General features: G+C 44.8%; 1 protein-coding gene across 7 annotated transcripts in view; it reads left to right on the top strand.

Annotated features, from left to right (window-relative positions):
• The window catches only part of LOC144595601 (periostin-like), an 83,696-nt gene extending 63,781 nt beyond the window's left edge, over positions 1 to 19,915 (top strand). Inside the window, exons 17-22 of one of the 7 annotated variants that reach the window (XM_078403175.1) lie at positions 2,960 to 3,037; positions 7,775 to 7,855; positions 9,985 to 10,038; positions 13,217 to 13,303; positions 14,999 to 15,040; positions 18,949 to 19,915. In XM_078403175.1, coding sequence (XP_078259301.1) covers positions 2,960 to 3,037; positions 7,775 to 7,855; positions 9,985 to 10,038; positions 13,217 to 13,303; positions 14,999 to 15,040; positions 18,949 to 19,016 — 410 coding nt within the window. In that variant the 3' untranslated portion in view covers positions 19,017 to 19,915. The remainder of the gene's footprint in view (positions 1 to 2,959; positions 3,038 to 7,774; positions 7,856 to 9,984; positions 10,039 to 13,216; positions 13,304 to 14,998; positions 15,041 to 18,948) is intronic. The other 6 variants (XM_078403168.1, XM_078403169.1, XM_078403170.1 and 3 more) reach the window with 6 other exon arrangements.
• Positions 19,916 to 23,224: the final 3,309 nt, after the last annotated feature.

Below are 23,224 nucleotides of genomic sequence, written 5' to 3'. Positions count from 1 at the left end.
CTTTTGCTCCAGCCAATTGGCATAGAAGATTATAACGGAAGATGCCAGTTAATCTCTGAAGCCAGATTCAGTTAGGACTTTATATAATAGCCATTTATATTTGTTCATAAGTCATAGGAGCAGAATTAGGCCATTCGGCCCATCGAGTCCACTCTGCCATTCGATCATTCCCACTCAACCCCACTATCTTTCCCACTCAACCCCATTCTCCTGCCTTCTCCCCATTAAGTTAGGGCAATCTTAACTTGGAACACCTAAAATAGTACAGCCAAACAATAATCATTCAGAGATGAGAAAAGGAAGCAATGGAAGAAAAGGAAGAAAAGGAAGACAAGTTTTCTTGACAAGATATTTCTAGATCTAATTGAATAACAGCACGGTGGTGCAGCTGGTAGAGCTTTTAGACTTTAGACGAGATGCAGTGTGGAAGTAGGCCCTTCAGCCCATCCTATATACTAGGGATATATATTTTTTACATCATACTGAAGCCGATTAACCTACAAACCTGTGCGTCTTTGGTATGTGGGTGGAAACCGGAGCACCCAGAGAAAACGCACGCAGTCACAGGGAAAACGTACAAAATCCTTACATACAGCACCCATAGTCAGGATCAATCCCGGGTCTCTGGAGCTGTGAGGCAGCAACTCTACTGCTGCTGACCTTTTACTTTGAAAAATCAAAAGCTGGTGCCTCACAGTGTCAGAGCTCCTGACTGCCAGTGCTGTCTGTGTGGAGTTGGCACGTTCCCCCTGTGACTGCGTGGGCTTTCTCCCGGTGCTTTTCAGTTTCCTACCACCTCTCAAAGCCATGTGGGTTTGTGGGTTAATTGACCCTCTGTAAATTGGCCCAACTGTGCAGTGAGTGGACGTGGGATAACATAGAACTCATGTGGACAGGCGAGCGATGGTCAGCTTGGTCTCGGTGGGCCAGATGACCCGTTCCCATCTTTGACTCAATCAGGAAACAAGGAATGACAAGAATGGGAACAATGCAGAACTAAAACACGTACAGAATCGAGAGGCTTGTCACACAGTGGCATGAGGGAAACAAAATATCCTAGATGTTACTCTTACCAGGGAAAGCAATTTAATCCATGAAAGGAGTGTTGGAGTAACTCAGCAGATAAGGCAGCATCTCTGGAGAACATGGAGAGGTGACGTTTAATCCATGAAGTAGTGTATGGCATGGACAGCATGGAAGCTTCTTTTGGCAAAGGGAAAGGTGGTGCAAGACCAATTGTTTTTCCATTTGACGTTAAGTCACCAAGAGAAGAAAGTGCCTGAAAATGTAGATGAAATTAAACTGCAAAGTAGTTTAATTCAGAGAGCAAGTTGTTGGAAGTACAATGAAAGAAAGTTCACCTCAGATTATATGCAGAGAAATGTGCGAAAGAGTGGTTTAATAATCTGGTACTTTTCTTCCAAAGTTTAGTTCTGATTAGACCCAAATTCTGAAGTGCAGCACGATCAGGCCACAGTGTTTCTTTAGTGCGGGGGTGAAATTCTGCCGCTTGCTACAAGCAACCACCATGTGGCTTTGGGTGGCACGGTGGTGCAGCTGTACAGTTGCTGCCTCACAGCGTCAGAGACCCGGGTTCGATCCTGACTACGGGTACCATTTGTACTGAGTTTGTACGTTCTCGCTGTGACCTCGTGGGTTTTCCCCGGGTGCTCCGGTTTCCTCCCACATTCCAAAGACGTGCAGGATTGTAGGTTAATTGGCTTCTGTAAATTATCCCTAGTGTGTAGGACAGAACTAGTGTGAACAGGCGATCGATGGTCGGCATAGACTCGATGGGCCGAGGGGCCTGTTTCCACGCTGCATCTCTAAAAAACAGATGAATGAGATTGAGAAGTGCTTTGATTGAGAGGGAAAATAATACGGTCAAAGCAAAAGTTCCTCTTGTGTTAAAATTGCAATGTCCCGTGTTACAAGAAGAGAATAACAACTGCCACAGATCAGAAAATGTGAGGGCACTGGGCCAGAAGTAGCTGTGTTTCAGTCCCAAACTGAATGGATTAGCAAGAGATGTCAAAAGAAGATAAATCGACTGCAGTTACACAAGGCTCAGTAGAAGCGATGCACAAAGTCCAGAAATGTCTGTTCCCAGAACAGGAAAACTAGTGTTCAGAACTATCTGAACTGAACTTACTCTTCAGACTGATAAGCAGACTGATGAGAGATAAACAGAAAGAACTGCAGATGCTGGTCTACACAAAAGGTCACAGTGCTGCAGTAACTCAGCAGGTCCAGCAGCATCTCTGGAGAACATGTATAATGATATGTACATGTCATCTGACATCTGAAGAAGGGTCTCGACCCGAAACGTCACCCATTCCTTCTTTCCAGAGATGCTTCCTGTCCCATTGAGTTACTCCAGCTTTTTGTGTCTATCTTCGGTCTAAACCAGCATCTGCAGTTCCTTCTTACACATGTGCAATGACATTTCAGGTTGAGACCCCTTCTTCAGAATGATTGCAATGCGGGGGGTAGTGAAAGAAAGCTGGAGGAGGGGAGGGAGCAGGACAAAGCCGGGCGAGTGATAGGAGGATACTAGCATAGAACTAGTGCATGGTAGTATAAGAAAATAACTGCAGATGCTGGTACAAATCGAAGGTATTTATTCACAAAATGCTGGAGTAATTCAGCAGGTCAGGCAGCATCTCGGGAGAGAAGGAATGGGCAATGTTTCGGGTCAAGTCCCTTCTTCAGACTCCTTCTTTCCCGAGATGCTGCCTGACCTGCTGAACTAGTGCATGGTGATCATTGATCAGCGTGGACTTGGTGGGCTGAAGGGCTTGTTTCCACGCTGTATCTCTAAACTAAACTAAACTAAATCTCCATACTTCCAACGAGACAAATTACAGATTGCTGGTAAACTGGTGTAAGTGGTGAATGATTGATGTGTTCTTGTTTCAGGGTGCTTGCCTTTAAAATCATATTGTCCTTGCATTTACAGCTCATATTTTCAAGTTCAATACTCAACCAAATATTACAAGAGAGATTGGAACAACCATTACTCGAGTGAATCCGTATGGTAGATACACACGCACTCTGTTTGCAACAACCCCTTCTTTCGTTCCCAACTAATCTTCTCCTTATTGTACCCATCTCTTGAAGCCAATGAGGCACAGGCCCTGTGGAGGTGCAAGAAACAGAATTATTTTTCTTTTTTTCAACTTAACGTTAAAATTATTACGGTCAATAGACAATAGACGATAGGCAATAGGTGCAGGAGTAGGCCAATCAGCCCTTCGAGCCAGCACCACCATTCAATGTGATCATGGATGATTTGGTCGCATCCAAATGGCAGATAATGGACAGACCTGATCACTTAATCTGTTCTCTGTCTCATGTCTTGGCAGGGATTTGACTTTTATTAACCATACCATAAACAGTGGTGCAGCAGAGAGCTGCTGCCTCCCAACGTCAGAGACCCGGGTCCAATCCTGACCTCGGGTGCTGTCTGTGTGGAGTTTGCACGTTCTTCCCATGACCACATGGGTTTCCTCCGGGTGCTCCTGTTTCCACCTACATCCCAAAGATGTGCGGGTTTGTAGGTTATTATCATATCATATCATATATATACAGCCGGAAACAGGCCTTTTCGGCCCTCCAAGTCCGTGCCGCCCAGCGATCCCCGTACATTAACACTATCCTACACCCACTAGGGACAATTTTTACATTTACCCAGCCAATTAACCTACATACCTGTACGTCTTTGGAGTGTGGGAGGAAACCGAAGATCTCGGAGATTGGCCTCTGTAAATTGCCCCTAGAGTGCAGGGAGTGGATGGGAAAGTGGGGTTACATAGAACAAGTATGAACGGGTGATCGGGTGGTTGATGGTCAGCCTGGACTCGATGGGCCAAAGGGCCTGTTTCCATGCTGTATCTTTCAATCACTCATTCAAAAAGGCATGATTTATCATCTTATTTCCCTTGCCTATCGGGAAAGGAGCTAAAGATATTTAAGGAACAGAAGAAGATTGTGTAAACACAAGAAACTGTAAATGCTGGAATCTTGTGTAAAGCACAAAGTGCTGGGATAACTCAGCGGGTCAGGCAGCATCTGTGGAGGGAATGGGCAGATGATGTTTTGGGTCGGGTCTCTCCTTCACAATGTTTCAGAAACATTTGGACAGGTGCATGGATAGGACAGGGTTAGAGGGATAAGGGCCAAATGTAGGCAGTTGGGATTAGTGTAGTTGGGACATGTTGGTAGGCGTGGGCAAGTTGGTCCGTGGGGCTGGTTTCCACGCTGGATGACTCTATGACGATGACACTGAATGGGTTGGGAAGGTCACAGAAGGGGAGAGGGTCTGGGGAGTGGTGTTGCTTAAAGGTGTCCTATTCGTTGAGTTCTTGCTGGGCGTGCCCCTTAGTTGAGCAATCCAAGGCTGATTTCTCCACACTTTTCCACAGTCCTGTACCTTCCTTAACTTCAAATCCTTGACTCTGAGAGATGCCATTCGATCCATGCAATGGCATCTCATTCCATAATCCCCCTCCCTGTGGAACGATCTCCGCTAACCTTTTCATCCTTACTCACAATACTCGGTTGACCATAACATTCCCAACCCATCCCTACCTGCAAGTACATAGCGACCTGAGTCGGCGACTTCGTAAGCGGTTGGAATGACGTTGAGCATGTCTGTGGATTGCTAATATTTGCACGTAGCATTAGCAATTGGCGACGGTGAGACATACTTGTAATAGTGTGTATGCTGTACTAGCAATGGCGATGCAACGCGTACTAGTAATAGTGTGTATGTTATATTAGCAATGGTAACGCATCTTTGCAATAGGGTGTATGTTATATTAGCAATTGGTGACAGTAAGGTACCCTTGCAATATAATGTATGTTATATTAGCAATTGGTGATTATTTGAAATAGTGTATTTGCTAAAGAGTAAACCCTCGCTGTAATGGTCTACAGGTGGATGGGAGGGGATGGTGTCCGTTATTGCCGATTGTCCACTATAACCAAGTAAGGGGGGGTAAAGTTTAACCCAAGGCCAGGGGGGAAAGAAACATGGCGTTGAGAGGGAGGGGGCAATTAAACAAGCGGGTATTCGCAGGCCGGGGAGCGGCAGAGCCCGCGGCCCCACACGCTATGTGCCAGGTACTCACGGCATCTTCATGCTGCCCGCTCTCTCCACTCTCCACTCCTGTTACCGGAAGCTCCCATAAAATTGGGTAACTGATGGTAGTGCGATGGGGGTGAGGGGGGGGGGGGAGGGGGGGAGGGAGCTTCTATAACCAATATATAGAGGTCCGCTATTGCAAGAGTTTACTGGATTAGCAATTGGCGATGGAAACGGTACTTGTAATAGTACGTTTACCATATCAGCAATTGGCGACTGAAACACATACTTATAAAAGTAAGTTTGATATATCAGCAATTGGCAACTGGAATGTGTACCTATAAACGTGTGCACGCTTTATTAACACAAATGTAGGGGTGCTTTTTAAGGAAATGGTCCCTCGGTATACCAACACTAAACACATCGATTTATGAAATGTGGTCTTCTGTGCAACGGAGTGAAGTCCCAAACTGAAAGTGACTTTTAATTGCCAGTTGGCAAAACAATTCTCACCCAACAATGTGATCAGTAATGCTCCCAGCATGTTTCTCGTTGATCGCGCCACCATCATAATTCCTACCACATTCCAGCGGGGTTTTCCTTGCATCCGCAGTTCAGGGAGACCGCAGCAGGGAGATGACACCCATGGGTGGCATTGAGGGACAGGGTGGACTGTAGAACAACGAGTATCAGTCTCTGCCGTAGTACTGTCCAGATACATGGGGAGGCGATGGTGGGAAGTGTAGCTGGTGGAACCATTATTGGGTTGGCACTGACGTGGAGAATCGGCACAACATCATTACCCCACGTCTTAGATGTGAAGCAGAAGAATCGATGAAAACTGAGGAGGAATTTCTTTAGCCAGAAAGTGGTGAATCTGTGGAATCCATTGCCACAGACAGCTGTGGAGGCCAAGTCATTGGGTTATCTTTAAAGCGGTGATTGATAGGTTCTTAATTCATAGGGGTGTCAAACGTTGCGGGGAGATGGCAGGAGAATGGGGTTGAGAGGGAAAGATAGATCAGCCACGATCGAGTGGCAGAGTGGGCTTGATGGGCCGAATGGTCTAAATCTGCCTCTATGTCTTATGGTCTAATGAACCTTGTTGTATCTGTCCACGAAGCTCACCCAGGTCTTCAGTTTTGGATCATGGTAGTCCTCGGGTACATGTCCACATCAGAACTGAAAAAGTTACCTGCAAACCTTGTGGCGTGTCTCGCTGCTAAACTGTTGTGATTCCTGCCCCTCAGTACAGCCCAATATAGATTTTTATTGAACATCATCATTTGCACTTTGGGTGCCTAGAAATAGGCAAGGAACTAGGTTTATTGGCTTGGCACAGTGACAAGTGTTGTCCTGTCTCCATGATGTGGAATTCATTGGAGTGTAAAGTCTTGCATCTTTTCCTGCCCCTTCAAATGCTTAACTACATCCCCGTCAGCTTTCTGGAGAATTCAACAACTGGGAGTATTAAGAAGGCCACGGCAAGTCATGGAGATGTACAGCACCGGAACAGGCCCTTTGGCCTACCTTGTCCATCCCGACCAAGTTGGCATACTGGTCCCATTTGCCTGCATTTGGCAGAAATCCCATTAAACCCTTCGGATCCATATATCTGTCCAAATGTCTTTTAAGTCATTATTGTATTGGCTTCTACAGCCTCCTCTGGCAGCTCGTTCCAGATACGGACTACCCTCTGAGTGAAAAGGTTGCCCCTGAGGTCCTTCTTAAAGTTCTCCCTTCTCACCTTAAGCCTGCGCCCTCTAGTTTTAGTTTACTCTATCTGCCCTGCGGAAAAGACTGTGAGCGTTCACTTTATCCACGCACCTCAATAAGGTCACCCCTCAGCCTCCCATGCTCCAAAGCAAAAAGTCCCAGCCTATCCAACCTCTCCCTGTAACTCAAGCTCGCAAGCCCAGGTAACATCCTGGTGAATCTCTTCTGCACCCTTTCCAACTTAAAAATTAATTACCTTGAACTTAGATCGTTGTGTTTGAGACCTGTTGTTATTTGAACTTATGTAGAATCTGCCCCTGTTAAGCATAAGATTGCAGCTGATCTTTAAACTGAAACCAGTTCCATTTATGTAATTTGGCCTCGGAATAAAGAAATCCAGTCCTGTTTTACATATTTACATAGAACATAGAACAGTACAGCACAGGAACAGGCCTGTCAGCCCACAATGTCTGTGCTGCACCAGATGCCAAGTTAAACTAATCTCCTCAGCCTGCATTGTGATCCATATCCCTCTATTCCCAACATATCCACGTGCCTATCTAAAAGCCTCTAAAACACCACTATCGTATCTGCCTCCATCACCACCCCCGGCAGCGCACGTTCCCATCACCCACCAACCTCTGTGTCGTAAAACCTGTCCCGCACATCTCCTTTAAACTTTGCCTCTCTTACCTTAAACATTTTAGCTTCAATGTACCCCAGGATTACTACTGACTGAAGACAGGAACTACCTACAGAAGCAAACATTCCATTTGAAATGGGGTAGTGTCTGTTTATAAAACGGTGGGACGTGAAATATACAAAAGCCATGTCATTCAAGTGCCTTCCAATTTCAGTCAAACAAACTCCTTTGCTTGTTGTTTTGAAGATGTGTTTTTTTAATTTTTGCATGACTTGAACGCGAAGAGGTGGATTTGGTTAAATAACGCCTCGAATATCTTTGCTTCCCAGAAACTGAGGTCAGAGAATTTACGAGAATTGTGACAACTAAACCGGAAATAAATGTAATCAGAGGAAGGATCACACATAGCGGTGAGTCGGTGATTATTTATCTTTAAAAAATAATTATTTAATGGTTGCTCTGGGAAGGCTGATGTTTAATACTAATGAGTAAATTGTTTGAGCCCTTTTTTTGTATCGCTGCAGTATATATGATACGATACGAACGTTATTTATCCCAGCAGCGAAATTGATCTGCCAACAGTCATAAAAACACAAAATACATGAAACGTGATGAGTGGAAAGTATTGGGGATGTGCAAAGATTGAGGGAGGGGGGGGGGGATTCAGTCTACATCTAGCCCACGGCAGAAGGGACAGGAGTTGTACAGTTTGATAGCCACAGGGAAGAAGGATCTCCTATGGCGTTCAGTCCTGCATCTTGGTGGGACCAGTCTGTTGCTGAAGGTGCTCCTCAGGTTGACCAGTGTGTCATGGAGGGGGTGAGCTGTATTGTCCAAGATGCTCCACAGTTTGAGGAGCATCCTCCCCTCCAAGACCACCTCCCATAAATCCAACTCCGCCCCCATGACAGAGCCAGCCTTCGTGCAGCCCAGGTACCATTGAGGTCCCTGTATGTTCATTCCATCACAATGAAAGGCAGGATGGTGTGCTTCTTGGGAGAATACTTACAGTAATGGTATTCTGCTGCTGGCTAGGGTGATAGAGGCCACAGATTAATCGGCGCAGTTGAAACATCAAGATTCAACTGTCTTCTCAATGTTGTTATTGCACCTGCCTCAACTACCTCCTCTGCCAGCTCATTCCATATACCCACCAGCCTGTTGCCATGCTGTATCTCTAAATTAAACATCCAGGTGATGCCAGTGTAAAGAGACAGTCCCACAACTATTTGTCAAGAGTGTTTAATTGTCATATGTACCGGCAATTGAACAACAAACGTCTTACTTGCTGGGCGGTACAGTAACGCAGCGGTAGTTGCAGCCTTCCAGCTCCAGAGACCCAGGATCGATCCTGACTACAGGCGCTGTCTGTACTGAGTTTGTATGTTCTCCCTGTGACCCCGTGGGTTTTCTCCGGGTGCTCCGGTTTCCTCCTACATTCCAAAGAGACAGGTTTGTAGGTTAATTGGCTGCGGTAAGAATTGTAAATTCTAAATTGTCCCTAGTGTGTAGGATAGTGCTCGTGTATTGGGATTGGTGATCAGTGTGGACTCGGTGGGCCGAAGTGACTGTTTCTGCCCTGTACCTCTACAAAACAAAGCTAAACTAAACAAAACTACTTACAGTGTCTCAACAGGCCTGTAAATACAGTGCACATAGATAAATATATAATAAATGCAAATTCAATACATTTATTACGACTGCAATACTAGTTATTACTGGTACTAAAAAAACCCCACAAAATCCTTAGTTTAACAAAAGATCAACATTAGATGCCCCACAGTAGATCATAGTTGCTGAGGTTAGTGTTGTGCAGTGTTCAAGAGCCTGAAGGTTGCTGGGATGAAGCTGTTCTTGACCCTGGGGGTCACGGTTTTCAAGCTCATGTACCTTCATCCCGATGGTAGCAGCGAGATGAGAGCGTGGCCAGGGTGGTGTGGGTCTTTGATGATTTTTTATTAGATTTAGAGATACAGCGCAGAAACAGGCCCTTCGGCGCACCTGGTCCGCGCCGCCCAACGATCCCCGCACATTAACGCTATCCTACACCCACAAGGGACAATTTTTACATTTGCCCAGCCAATTAACCTACATACCTGTACGTCTTTGGAGTGTGGGAGGAAACCGAAGAACTCGGAGAAAACCCACGCAGGTCACGGGGAGAACGTACAAACTCCGTACAGACGGCGCCCGTAGTCAGGATCGAACCTGAGTCTCTGGCGCTGCATTCGCTGTAAGGCAGCAACACTACCGCTGCGCCACCGTGTCGTGATGATGGCTGTCTTCTTCAGGCAGCATCTATTGTAGGTCCTTTCGAGGAGGTCAGTGCCGGGCAGTGTCTAATGAGGTTTAACAAACTATTGACATCTGTTGCATGTTGTGAGGTGACTCGCTGATAGAGTCGGCAGAGCTGAGACTTTCCAGCTGATCTTGGGTAGGGGGCCATGCAAACATCTTCAGGCCCCCTGACCAGCAATATTGCCTGATGTAATACGATTGTTTCTTTCTGTCTCTGCCCTGTCACTCGGCGGTACCTCAGGAAGGATTGAGGCCGATGTTGAGGCTGACGACCTTGCTAAACTGATCGAAGGAGGTCTGTAATTTACTGAAAGAATACCTTAATAAATCTTGTGATTTTATGTTTAACGGTAAAGCCTAGCCTTGACTGCCTAAATAGAACACCACAAAATGCTGGAGTAACTCAGAGGGTCTGGCAGCATCTCTGGAGAACATGGATAGGTGACATTTCACAGAGTGCTGGAGTAACTCAGCGGGTCTGGCAGCATCTCTGGAGAACATGGATAGGTGACATTTCGGGTCAGGATCCTTCCTCAGATGGCGTAATGGGTTTCATTTAAGAAATTCCTTCCTCTACCTCCCCACCACCAATACACTCCACCCAAAGCAGCTTAGATATTTTGCATTGATGAAAAAGCTTTCTCATCTGTTGAAAATCAGACTGACACATGGCAGCATCTGACTGGCAATTTTTTTAAGACAAAGATTTTTAAGATTAACCTTTCTTAAGGTTACAATGAAAGGTTTATTTCTTTTGACATTTTAGATAGAGAATGGTTCCATCTTTTTAAACATTTTCTGGGCAAAGTGGTTCTATTTATATAGAACAACACAGCATAGGAACTGCCCCTTCAGCCCACAATGTCCGTGCCGAATATGATGCCAAATCTAACGAATCTCCTTTGTCTGTGCGTGATACTTACCCCTCCATTCCCTGCAATATCCACGTACCTATATAAAGCCTTTTTAACCTCACAGCTGTATCTGCCTCCATGCAGCGCATTCCAGACATTCACCATCCTCTGTGTAAAAACCTGCCCCGCACATCTACATTAACCTTTAGCCCTCTCACCATAAAGCTCTGCCCACTTGCCTTTGACATCTCCACCTTAGGAAAAAGGTTCTGACTATCTACCCTGTCTATGCCACTCACAATTTTATATACGTCTGTCAGGTCTCCCCTCAGCCCCCGATGCTCCAGGGAAAACAATTCATTGCACCTCCAGCCTTTGTCATTTCCTCCACAGATGCTGCCTGACCCGCTGAGTTCCTCCAGCACTTTGTGATACAGTCATACAGCATGGAAACAGGCCCTTTGGTGCAACTTACCCATACCATCCAAGACGGTCAATCTGAACTGTCCCATTTGCCCACTTTTGGCCCAAATCCCTCTAAATCGTTCCCATCCATGTGCCCGCCCAAGTGGCTTTTAAATGTTTTTATATTACCTGCCTCAATAACCTCCTCTGGCAGCTCGTTCCATATGCCCACCACTCTCTGAGTAAAAAAATTGCCCCTATTAAATCTTCGCCCCCCTCAACTTAAACCCATGTCCTCTGATTCATGATTCCCCTACCCCGGTAAAAGACTGCGTTTATCCAATCTATTCCCCTCATGATCTTATACAACTCTATAAGACTACCCCTCAGCCTCTTGTTCCATGTATACACCACCCTCTGTGTGGAAAAAGTTGCCCTAAGATCACCCCTCAGCCTCCTGCACTCAAAAGACTAAAGTCCTAGCCTGTGATCCAAAAAAAAGTGACCTTTGTGTTTTGCACACTTTATTTTCAACTAGCAAAGATGAAAATCCACTAACTCTAGCTAAATAAGTGGGGAAGTGGTTATGTCCTTGTGAATATTCTGTGCTGTGGACAGTAGAAGACACCTTGGAGATCTGCTAACATACATCACTCACTTTGTGCTTGGATGCAGTGTTATTAAAATTGCAGGGATATGGCACATTATACTGAAGAACAGTATTGTCTCATGCCCCTATGAACAAAATAGAGTGCGCCTCTCGTAAAGTAGAATTTGAAATTAGCTGAAGAGGTTTCAATGTTGAATTTAGACAATAGACAATAGACAATAGGTGCAGGAGGAGGCCATTCAGCCCTTCGAGCCAGCACCGCCATTTAATGCGATCATGGCTGATCACTCTCAATCAGTACCCCGTTCCTGCCTTCTCCCCATACCCCCTCACTCCGCTATCCTTAAGAGCTCTATCCAGCTTGAAAGCATCCAACGAACTGGCCTCCACTGCCTTCTGAGGCAGAGAATTCCACACCTTCACCACTCTCTGACTAAAAAAGTTCTTCCTCATCTCCGTTCTAAATGGACTACCCCTTATTCTTAAACTGTGGCCCCTTGTTCTGGACTCCCCCAACATTGGGAACATGTTTCCTGCCTCTAATGTGTCCAATCCCCTAATTATCTTATATGTTTCAATAAGATCCCCCCTCATCCTTCTAAATTCCAGTGTATACAAGCCTAATTGTTCCAGCCTTTCAACATACGACAGTCCCGCCATTCCGAGAATTAACCTGGTGAACCTACGCTGCACGCCCTCAATAGCAAGAATATCCTTCCTCAAATTTGGAGACCAAAACTGCACACAGTACTCCAGGTGCGGTCTCACCAGGGCCCGGTACAACTGTAGAAGGACCTCTTTGCTCCTATACTCAACTCCTCTTGTTATGAAGGCCAACATTCCATTGGCTTTCTTCACTGCCTGCTGTACCTGCATGCTTCCTTTCAGTGACTGATGCACTAGGACACCCAGATCTCGTTGAACATCCCCTCTTCCTAACTTGACACCATTCAGATAATAATCGGCCTTTCTATTCTTACTTAATTTGATCCAGAATGATGGATAAATCCCTTTCTGTTCCAAGAGTAATTATGATTCCAAGTCATTTTGATCGAGCCTGAAATGAATTGAGGAAACACATTTAAACCAGCTTCTTTAGTAGAAACATAGAAAGATAGAAAATAGGTGCAGGAGTAGGCCATTCGGCCCTTCAAGCCAGCCATTCAATATGATCATGGCTGATCATCTAAAGTCAGTACCCCGTTCCTGCTTTCTCCCCATATCCCTTGATTCCGTTATCCATAAGATCTACATCTCACTCTCTCTTCATATAACCATAGCATTTTAAGAACTTGGTCTGCTTCCCTCAGTTCCTAGATTGATGTTTAAATAAGCACTGCAAGAAGATCTTGGCATGTTAAAATTATTCTCTTTGCTCCACCTAACCCATTACTGAGAAATTATCCTGAGATACCATCATGTAAACATTGCATGCAATGTTCTCAAACCCTTCTGCCTGGTGCTTAAGTCAAGACATTGATCTGAAACTGAACGTGTTGATGTAACAGTGAAAGTAATGCTGTTTGAGTGTAATATGTGTGTGGTTCCCGGTGGTACAAGCAGTGAGAATGTTGGAGGTTCATCATTGACATGTATCTTGTCAGGAACCCAGTACTCCAAGTTCTCCAGGACCATAGAGGGTGATCCCAATATGCTTGATGAAGTGGAGATTCAAAAACTCCTTCAAGGAGGTTAGTGAGTTGGTGGCCCTATCCTTGCAACCCAACGCATGGAAATGTAGGATCTCCAACCTCAGCCCACTAATCGCCTGTGTCCCTCCCTGTTTGCCTTCCTACCTGTAGAGTTAACATAGCCTTTTATGTTTGCTGCCTGGACATTCAAAACCAAGAAACAGCATTTGAAGGAAAAAATCCTCAAAGACTATTGCGATTGCTTGCCAAGTTCTTGGATGTCGAATGTCAAAATCTAGCCTGGAAATTGTTCAACTTTCACTAACCGTTCCGAGGACGGGGTTCGTTATATGTTCCACTGTTCTTTCTGTATCAATCCTTTGATCTTTGGGAAGAATATCTTCTTTCCTTCATTTAATTTATAGTGCATGGGAATGTTTTTTGGTTGACTGCCAAGCGTGTTTTCTAATGGTGACTGACAATCAAACATACCTGGCTGAGGCCAGGAGATATGCTGCTTGACACGTTGCAGGGGATCTACAACTCAAGCAATGTTACAACTGGTACTGGAGATGCACTCCAAGTTTGATATCGGACTAACAGCATGGAAGATTGTGAAAACCATTAGTGTTAACAGTGTTGGCTATTTAGAGTGAATGTAGAGATACTCGTACATATCTGATGAAAACCTACATCTTACATCCTACTTATTAACATTTTCTACAATCTAATATATCTGACAAAACTCATGGTTCAATGGTTCTTCATTATCTCTTTATTATGTATTACGTTACAGTGAAATTCTTTTTGTATGCGTACAGTTCAGTGAATTATTGTTATGCGTAAACACAATCCCAGATTAAGTGCTTAATGCATGGAAACAGCCCACTGAGTCCGCGGGCAAGAGTCGCCAGGTTTTGCTGCCATTTCCACAAGTCTCTGCTACCGCTGGTCATAAATGCCCATTGCAGCTGTCTGGATTATCCCCTGAACCGTCGTCCCTCTCCTCGCCCAACCCCCTTCAGCCTTCTTGAACCAGGGCCGACCTCGGGAGCGTGGAAGGCCAGACCCTGGATCCACGTGTCGGCCCTTTGTTCTTGCGTTGCCGACACCCTCCACCCTCGGAATCAGTGCCTTCCTTCTTATCAGTTCCACTGCCCGATCGAGGGTCGTTCTGCCAGCCAGTGACCATCACATTCTGGTTAACAAATAAGTATCCCCACCACGCCCCCATTCCAATGTTGCAGTTTGCGAAAACCTTCAGGCAAACTGCTAATAACACTGACCTAATTTAGAAATGACACTTAAAGCTTCCACACAGTTTGGTCGGTCTAATGTGTGTGAAGGAACTGCAGATGCTGGTTCAAATCGAAGATAGGCACAAAATGTTGGAGTAACTCAGCAGTGCAGGCAGCATCTCTGGAGAGAAGGAATGGGTGACCTTTCAGTTTGAGACCCTTCTTCAGACGGAAGAAGGGTCTCGAACCAAAACATCACCCATTTCTTCTCTCCAGAGATGCTGCCTGCCCCGCTGAGTTGCTCCAGCTTTTTGTGTCTATGGTCAGTCTAATGAATGCATAAAGAGAATAAATATATAAAGTAATGCATTTGCAGCCTTAACCTTTTTAGACTTACCCAAATCAAAGAAAATTCAGATCAGACACAGAAAACTTGCCCATCCACTAATCATCAATGAGTAGTCCATATATTTTCATTTCCATCCACTTACTTGGAATTAAATGTATTTTCTTAAAGAAACTCCGAGAAGGATTGCTCATTTTAACAGCAGAATATCAGGTGGGTTAAACTTGATTATTTATTATAAGGATGGTGGGAATGCTGTTACCTGCCACCAGTCATGTTTAACAATGTCTAACACAGTGCCTAATGCTTCACTGACAACACTTTGGCTGGAGTCGTTACGTCAAAGAATTGCAGCAGTTTTTACATTTTTGCAGAAAATGAATTAATACGAATGGCATCCTGAAGGGTCACGGAGTCAGAGTTTAGAGAATCGTGAAAGGCCTGGATGGAGTGGATTTGGGGAGGATGTTTTCACTAGTGGGAGTGTCTCGGACCAGAGTCAGTGCCTCAGAATAAAAGGAGGTACCTTTAGAATGGAGATGAGGAGGAATTTCTTTAGTCAGAGGGTGGTGAAACTGTGGAATTCATTGCTACAGACGGTTGTGGAGGCCAAGTCAATGAATATTTTTAAGGCACAGATTGGCAGATTCTTGATTAGTACAGGTGTCAGGTGTTATGGGGGAAGGCAGGAGAATGGAGTTGAGTGGGAAAGATAGATCAGCCATGATTGAATGGCCGAATACACTCGATGGGCCAAATGGCCTAATTCTGCTCCTATAACTTATGAACTTATGAACTAGCAATGAAGTGTGAAAACAGTCCCTTTGGCCCACCGAATCCACGCCGACAATCCCCCCATGCACTAGTTCTATCCTACACTCTAGGGACAATTTACAGAAGCCAATTAACCTACAAACCTGATGTATTTGGGATGTGGAAGGAAACTGAAGCACCCGGTGGAAACCCACATGGTCACAGGGGGGACGTGCAAACTACATACACACAGTACCCATAGTCCGGATGGAACCCACGTCTCTGGTGCTGTGAGGCAGTAACTCTACTGCTATGCCAAGTCATTGACCAATGTAGCACAGAAATAGGCCCTTCGGACCACCTTACCATGCTGACCAAGTTGGCACACTGGGCTAGTCCCTTTTGCCTGTGTTTGGCCCAGATTAAACAAAACCCTTCCTTTCCATTTATCTGTTCAAATTTCTTTTAAAAGTCACAGTTGTATCCATTTCTTTCACTTCCTCTGGCAGCTCATTCCAAATATGGAGTACCCACTGAGTGAAAAAGTTACCCCCTGAGATCCCACTTAAATGTCTCCCCTTTCATCTTAAGCCTGTGCCCTCTAGGTTTAGAACCCTCTACCCTGGAGAAAAGACTGTGAGCGTTCACTTTATCCATGCCCCACTTGATCTTGTACGTGTCAACGAGAGAGGGAGAGAAAGAGAGAGAGAGCGAGATAGAGAACAGATGGTGGTTTACCAAAAAAGTCACAAAGTGCTGGGGTAACTCAGCGGGCCAGGCAGCATCTCTGGAAAACATGGATCGGTGATGTTTCGGGTGGGGACCCTTTCTCAGACTTCTTCAGAACAGGGATCCTGACCTGAAACGTCACCGAAACATGATCCCCAGAGATGCTGCCTGACCCGCTGAGTTACTCCAGCACTTTGTGTCTTTCCAATGAATAGCTTTGTTTTGCATGCTATCCAATCAGATCAGGTAATACTATTCGTAAATATAATCAAGCCAAATGCGTCGACAATGGGTCGAGCAAAGGGGAAGATACAGAGTGTAGAATATAGTTCTCAGCATTGTAGCGCATCAGTTTCAGAGACAAAGTCCAATGTGTGCAATGGGGTGGAGGTGAATCGGACACCACCCTAGATGATGGAAGAACGATTCAGAAGCCTGATAACAGAGGGGATGAAGCTGTTCCTGAGTCTGGTGGTGCGCGCTTTCAAGCTTCTGTAATTTCTGCCCAACAGGAATGGGGAGAAGGAATGGCCGGGGTGGGATTTTTCACTGTACCTCGGCACGCGTGACAATAATAAACCTAAAGCTGAAGCAGTCTAAAGTCACAGACCCTTTAAGGATCGGCACTGACTGTGCTTGTACCCTATTTTCCGTCGCATGTTTGATTACGGCGTCTAGCCTAACACTGCTTCACGCAATGACTCCACATGTCTCCTTCTCTGCTGCCTTCAATGTTGTTAACGGCCCTCTTCATGAGGGCCTTGTGTGCATGTGCTTCACACCAGATGCCCATTCCAGCACTAATGTGCCTGTAACACGAGAGCGGTGTTTCCCAATTACTATATCCCAGGTACCTGCACAAGTATCAGTTGTTGGGTCAGAATTTACATGTGTTTCTACCTGTAAATCATTTCTCCTTTGCATCTGTCGATAGGTAATCTGTGACAACTCAAGCTGCCGCTATTATTTACTGGAGTGCAGTCACTTTAATTCAGTCTCCACCACTCCCTGAATACCCCAGGCATTTACTTACTCCTACATTAAGGAATGTTCATTTCCTTCCCCAGCATCCCTGGGGAGGAAAGAATTACAGTTATATATCCATAGAAATAAGGATAAATTACTTCCTTAGTTCCTGATCTCAATGGAGTCATCCAGCACGGAAACCGGCCCTTCAGCCCAACACGTCCAGGCCGACCAAGATGCTAAGCTAGTTCCATTTGCCCACGTTTGGCCCATATCCCTCTGAAACTTTCCAATCCAAATGTCTTTCAAATTTAGTTTAGTTTAGTTTAGAGTTACAGGGTGGAAATGGGCCCCTCAGCCCACCGAGTCCGCACCGACCAGGGATCCCTACACATTAACACTACCCTGCACTCACTGAGGACAATATTACATTTATGCATTTAAACCAAGCCAATTAACCAAACGTGTATGACTTTGGAGTGTGAGACAAAACCGAAGATCGCGGAGAAAACTTACGGGGAGAATGTATTAACTGCATACACACAAGCACCCTATAAATTTTGCTATATAAATGTTGTTATAGTGCTCAACTACCTTCTCTGGCAGCTCATTCCATATAACCAACACCCTCTGTATGAAACATGTATACCTCGTTCTTAATAAACCTTTCCCCTTTCATCTTAAGCCTATGCCCTCTGGTTCTTGATTCCTCTCCCCTGGATAAAATACTCTGTGCATTCACCCTTTCTATTCCCCTCATGATTTCATACACCGCTACAATATCACCTCTCATCCTCCTGCACTCAAGGAATAAAGTCCTAGACTGTTCAACCTCTCCATCTTTTAGATTCGTAGAGATGTACAGTACAGACAGGCCCTTGGGCCCACTTTGGCCATGCCGATCAAGTTGGCATACTGGGCTAGTTCCATTTGCCTGCATTGAGCCGATATCCATGCAAACCCTATCATCCATCCGTTCAAATGTCTTTTGAAAGTTGTAATTGTGCCCATTCTTTTAACCTAGAAGCTTGAAAGCGCACACAACCAGACTCAGTAACAGCATCTTCCCCTCTGTTGTCAGACTTCTGAATGGTCCTTCCATAAGTTAGGGTACTGTCCGATTCACCTCTACCCCTTTGTGGACATTGAACTTTAGTCTCTGGAATTGATGCGCTACAATGCTGAGAACTATATTCTGCACTCTGTATCTTCCCCTTTGCTCTACCTATCGTACTTGAGGTTGACTTGATTACATTTATGTGTGGCTTAATCTGATCTGTTTGGATAGCATGTAAAACAAAGCTTTTCACTGTACCTCGGTACTCATGACAATAATAAACCTAAACTTAAACCTGATGGGATTTCGGGATTCTGCTGTCCCAGCTATTATCAGGCAACTGAAGGATCTCATCAACACCAAGAGAGCGGTCCAGACTTCCCACCCACCTCATTGGAGACCCTTGGACTATCTTTAATTGGACTTTACTAGACTTTATCTTGCACTAAACTCTATTACGTTTATCATGTCTCTGTACACTGCGGACTGCTTGATTGTAATCACGTAACATTTTCCGTTGACTGATCGCATGCAACAAACAAAAGACTTTCACAGTACCTTGGCACATGTGACAAAACTAAACTAAACTAAACATTTGTGTGATTTCCACATCCAGCTGGGCTGAGGAGGTCACGGCACGCAAGAAAACGGATACAACGTAAAAGGAAACCTGTTCGTGCTTGAAGACGAGGCGTTTTGGTCACCTGAACATCCAACAAAAGACTTTAAGTTAAGGTCAAGGCTGGCCTAAAACTATTTCAGATGATTAACATGTCATTTTGCACATGTCTCGACATTCCTATCAGTTCCCATGAATGTCGTGTAACCAAAAAATATAATAACACAAAACTCCCAATCCCTACTTGTTTTTGCAGTGATTTACCCGTCTGTTTTAGATTGATATAATTTGTAAATTAAATCAGGGATATTATAAAATGTAAAATGAGTATTCTACTAAACAGTGATTGATTTAGACCACTTACTCCAAATAATAGCAGTTTCTTTTCTTCTGTAGTTAAAAACATGACCTAACTGGGGGAAAAAATATATCTTCCATTTTGATCAGTGGTAGAAAAGGCATAAACACAGCAGGAATCTGCACGAGAACATATCAATTTGCTTAAAAGGTTGAAAGTTAGTTTATCTTTTTTATTTGTTTTCATTTTTGAAGTTGGGCTTAATTGTGGGGGAAGCTGGTTAATGGATTGTAGCTGATACCCTGATAAAGTTAAGGTTAAAGGTTAGTGTCACTGCTTCTTCTAATGAATCTTTGGGTTATTTTTAACATGCATTTTGTATTAAGGCAAAGCTTTGCAGCTCACATGCACAGATTCAGGCTGCTTTAACTTTTACAAGTTGAGTTGTACTAATATTTTTTCCAGACTTTTACTCTAAAGGTTTTTGTATCAATGAAAGACTTGTTCTTTATTCCTGCACTTTGCAGCTTGAATACTGCCTTGATACGTTTTTTAGGAAACCTTTCATGGTGCCTACATTTTATGGAAAAGGTGCTGACCTCGGTACTTTCTTTTGTATTTTATGGAAAAGATGTTGACCTTGGTGCTTTCTTTTGTATTTTTCTTCCAGAAACAATTATTCATTAAAAGAATGTTTCCTCACGTCTGGTTTTTAACGTTTGCTTTCTTGCAGTTGTCTATTTAATCGTAGTCATGAGCCAGAATGTCCAATCTGATAATCAGTGGGTTCTTAAGTTCATAAGTGATGGGAGCAGAATTAGGCCATGCGGCCTATCAAGTCTACTCTGTCATTCGGTCATGGCTGATCTATCTTTCCCTCTCAACCCCATTAAGGTCATGTCATGTGATAGGAGCAGAATTAGGCCATTCGACGCATCAAGTCTACTTCATCAAATCAATCATGGCTGATCCATCTCTCCCTCCTAACGCCATTTTCCTGCCTTCTCCCCATAACCCCAGGCACCCATACTATTCAAGAATCTACCTCCGTCTTAAAAATACACAATGACTTGGCTCCCATAGCTGCCCTGTGGCAATGAATTCCACAGATTCACCACCCTCTGACTGAAGAAATTCCCCATCTCCTTTCGAAAGGCACGTCCTTTTATTCTGATGCTGTGCCCTCTGGTCCTAGACTCTCCCACCAGTGGAAACATCCTCTCCACATCCACTCCATCCAGGCCTTTCACTATTCGGTAAGTTTCAATTCTGTCCCCCCTCATCCTTCTAAACTCCAGCGAGTACAGGCCCAGTGCCAACAAACGCTCATCATCCATTAACTAAATCATCCTCGGGATCATTCTCCCAAACCTCCTCTTGACCGTCTCCAACGCCAGCACATCATTCCTCAGAGACGGGTTTTGCCCTTAAAATCTGACCCAGAATGTTTGTTGCCTGGCATAGCATTGTTGATCTGATAGAATCTCACCATGGATCAACCATGCTTCTCTCTGACTAAATCCGGCCTGATGTAATCCCACAGTGTGTTTTAGAGTCACAGAGTGACACAGCATGGAAACAGGCCCATCAGCCAAACTTGTCCATGCCAACCAACATGCTCCACCTACACTCGTTCCACCCGCCTGCATATGGGCCCATATCCCTCTAAACCTTTCCTACCCATGTACCTGTCCAACTGTCTTCTCAATGTTGTTTTTGTACCTGCCTCAACTACCTCCTCTGGCAGCTCATTCCATATACCCTCCAGCCTGTTGCCACGCTGTATCTTTAAACTAAACATGCAGGTGATGCCAGTGTAACAATCCCACAACTATTTGTCAAGAAGGTTTCATTGTCATATGTACCAGCAACAGAACAAAACTGTAGCTTAACAGGTCTGTTTAGTGCAACCAAAGACACAGTCTATGGAAGATCATAGTTGCTGAGGTTAGTGTTGTGCAGTGTTCAAGAGCCTGATGGTTGCTGGGAAGAAGCTGTTCTTGAACCTGGAGGTCACGGTTTTCAGGCTCCTGTACCTTCTTCCCGATGGTAGCAGCGAGATGAGAGCGTGGCCAGGGTGGTGTGGGTCTTTGATGATGCTGGCTGCCTTTTTGAGGCAGCGCCTCCTGTAGATCCCTTCGACGGTGGGGAGGTCAGTCCTGTGATGGACCTTTGATGGTGCGGAAGTCAGTATCCATGATGGACTGGGCAGTGTCCACCACTTAAGCACGGTGGGGATAAAATTGTTCTATCACATGCGCATATTATTGAAAATCCTCTTATCAAGAACAGAAAATGATGGCAACACAGTAAGTCAGACAACATCGGTAGGAGGACTAACAGTACCTTTCAGGTCAAAGACCCTTTATCAGAAGGGTGAGAGGAATCTGGACACCAGGAAGTTAACGTGTAAAACCTGATGACCTATTTTGATCATATCCTGGTGCCTCAGAACGAATGAAAACCTATATAATGAGGTTTAAATACAGCTTTGCTTCAACATCACTATCAACATTGACAACACAAGTTTCTAGAGTGGTAACGTAGGCCTACTGTATACTTGCTTTCATAGGTCAGGGCATTGAGTAGAAGAGTCAGGAAACCAACTTGCAGATTTACAGGACTTTGGTTCGGCCACATACAGAATATTGCATGCTGTACCAGCCATGCAATTACAGGAAGGAATGGGGGGCTTTTGAAAGGGAGCAGAGGAAGTCTATCAGAACGCTGCCTGGATTAGAGGGTATCAATACAGGAAGAGGTTGCACAGACTTGGGTTGTTTTCTCTGGAAGGCTGGAGGTTGTGGGGAGACTTGACAGCATGATATAAAATTATGAGAAGCATAGATAGGGTAGACAGCCAGAACCTTTTTCCCAGAGTGGAAATGTCAAAGATGAGAGGACTTAGCTTTAAGGTGAGAGGGGGATAGTTCAGAGGAGATGTGCTGGGAAGCTTTATTTTACAGAGTGGTGGGGGCCTTGAACACGCTGCCAGGGGTGATGGTGGAGGCAGATATGATAGTGGCATTTACCAGACTTTTAAGTGGGCTGATGGATATGCAAGGAGTGGAGGGATATGGATCACATGCAGGCAGATAAGATTAGTTTAACGTGGTATCATGTTTTGCACAGACACTGGGCCGAAGGGCCTGTTTCTGTGCTGTACTGTTCTATGTTCTATGTTTTAAGTGACTGACGCCACAGTCAAACTGCATCCTGTTCTCGTGTGACAATCAGTTATCATACAATCTGTGGGAATGTTGATTCGGAAAGGCAGGATCATAGCTCATTTCTAATCCTTTAACTTAAATAGATTTATGAAGGCTTGAGGGGTGACCTTATTGACGTGTCCAAGATCATGAGGGGCATGGATGAAGTGAACGCTCACAGTCTTTTTCCCAGGTAGAGGATTCTAAAACTAGAGGAGACAGGCTTAAGGTGAGAGGGGAGAGATTTAAGATGAACCTCAGGGGCAACTTGTTCACTCAGAGGGTATTCCGCATCTGGAATAAGCTGCCAGAGGATGCTATCGAAAAGGATTCAGAACAGAACAGAAGGGAACAGTAGGGGATAAGAAAAGATCCTTTGGCCCACGTTACCAGTGTTGAACATGATGCGACTTGGGTGGGGGAGGGATGGAGAGAGAGGGAATGCTGGGGTTACCTGAAGTTAGAGAAACCAATATTCATACTGCTGGGTCTCTTAAATGCCACCTGGTATCTGCCTCAAACACCATCCCTGGATTCAATTATAACATTTAATAGACATTTGGACTGATATATGGATAGGAAAGGTTTCGAGGGCTGGGGGCCAAATGCAGGCAAATGTTAGCCCAATACTCTAATTTGGTCAGCCTGGACAAGGTGGGCCGAATGGCCTGTCTCGGAGTTGTACAGCTCCGTGAGTCTGTTGACAGAAAATCGGTTTTAGGCACAGTTTTCTAAGCTTCTGAATCTGAGCTTGTTATTCAGGAGA

This window comes from Rhinoraja longicauda, chromosome 7 (assembly GCF_053455715.1).
Source record: "Rhinoraja longicauda isolate Sanriku21f chromosome 7, sRhiLon1.1, whole genome shotgun sequence".
Taxonomy (NCBI): Eukaryota; Metazoa; Chordata; class Chondrichthyes; order Rajiformes; family Arhynchobatidae; genus Rhinoraja; species Rhinoraja longicauda.
Note: the sequence above shows the minus strand (reverse complement) of the source record. Positions and strands in the feature narration are given on the sequence as shown.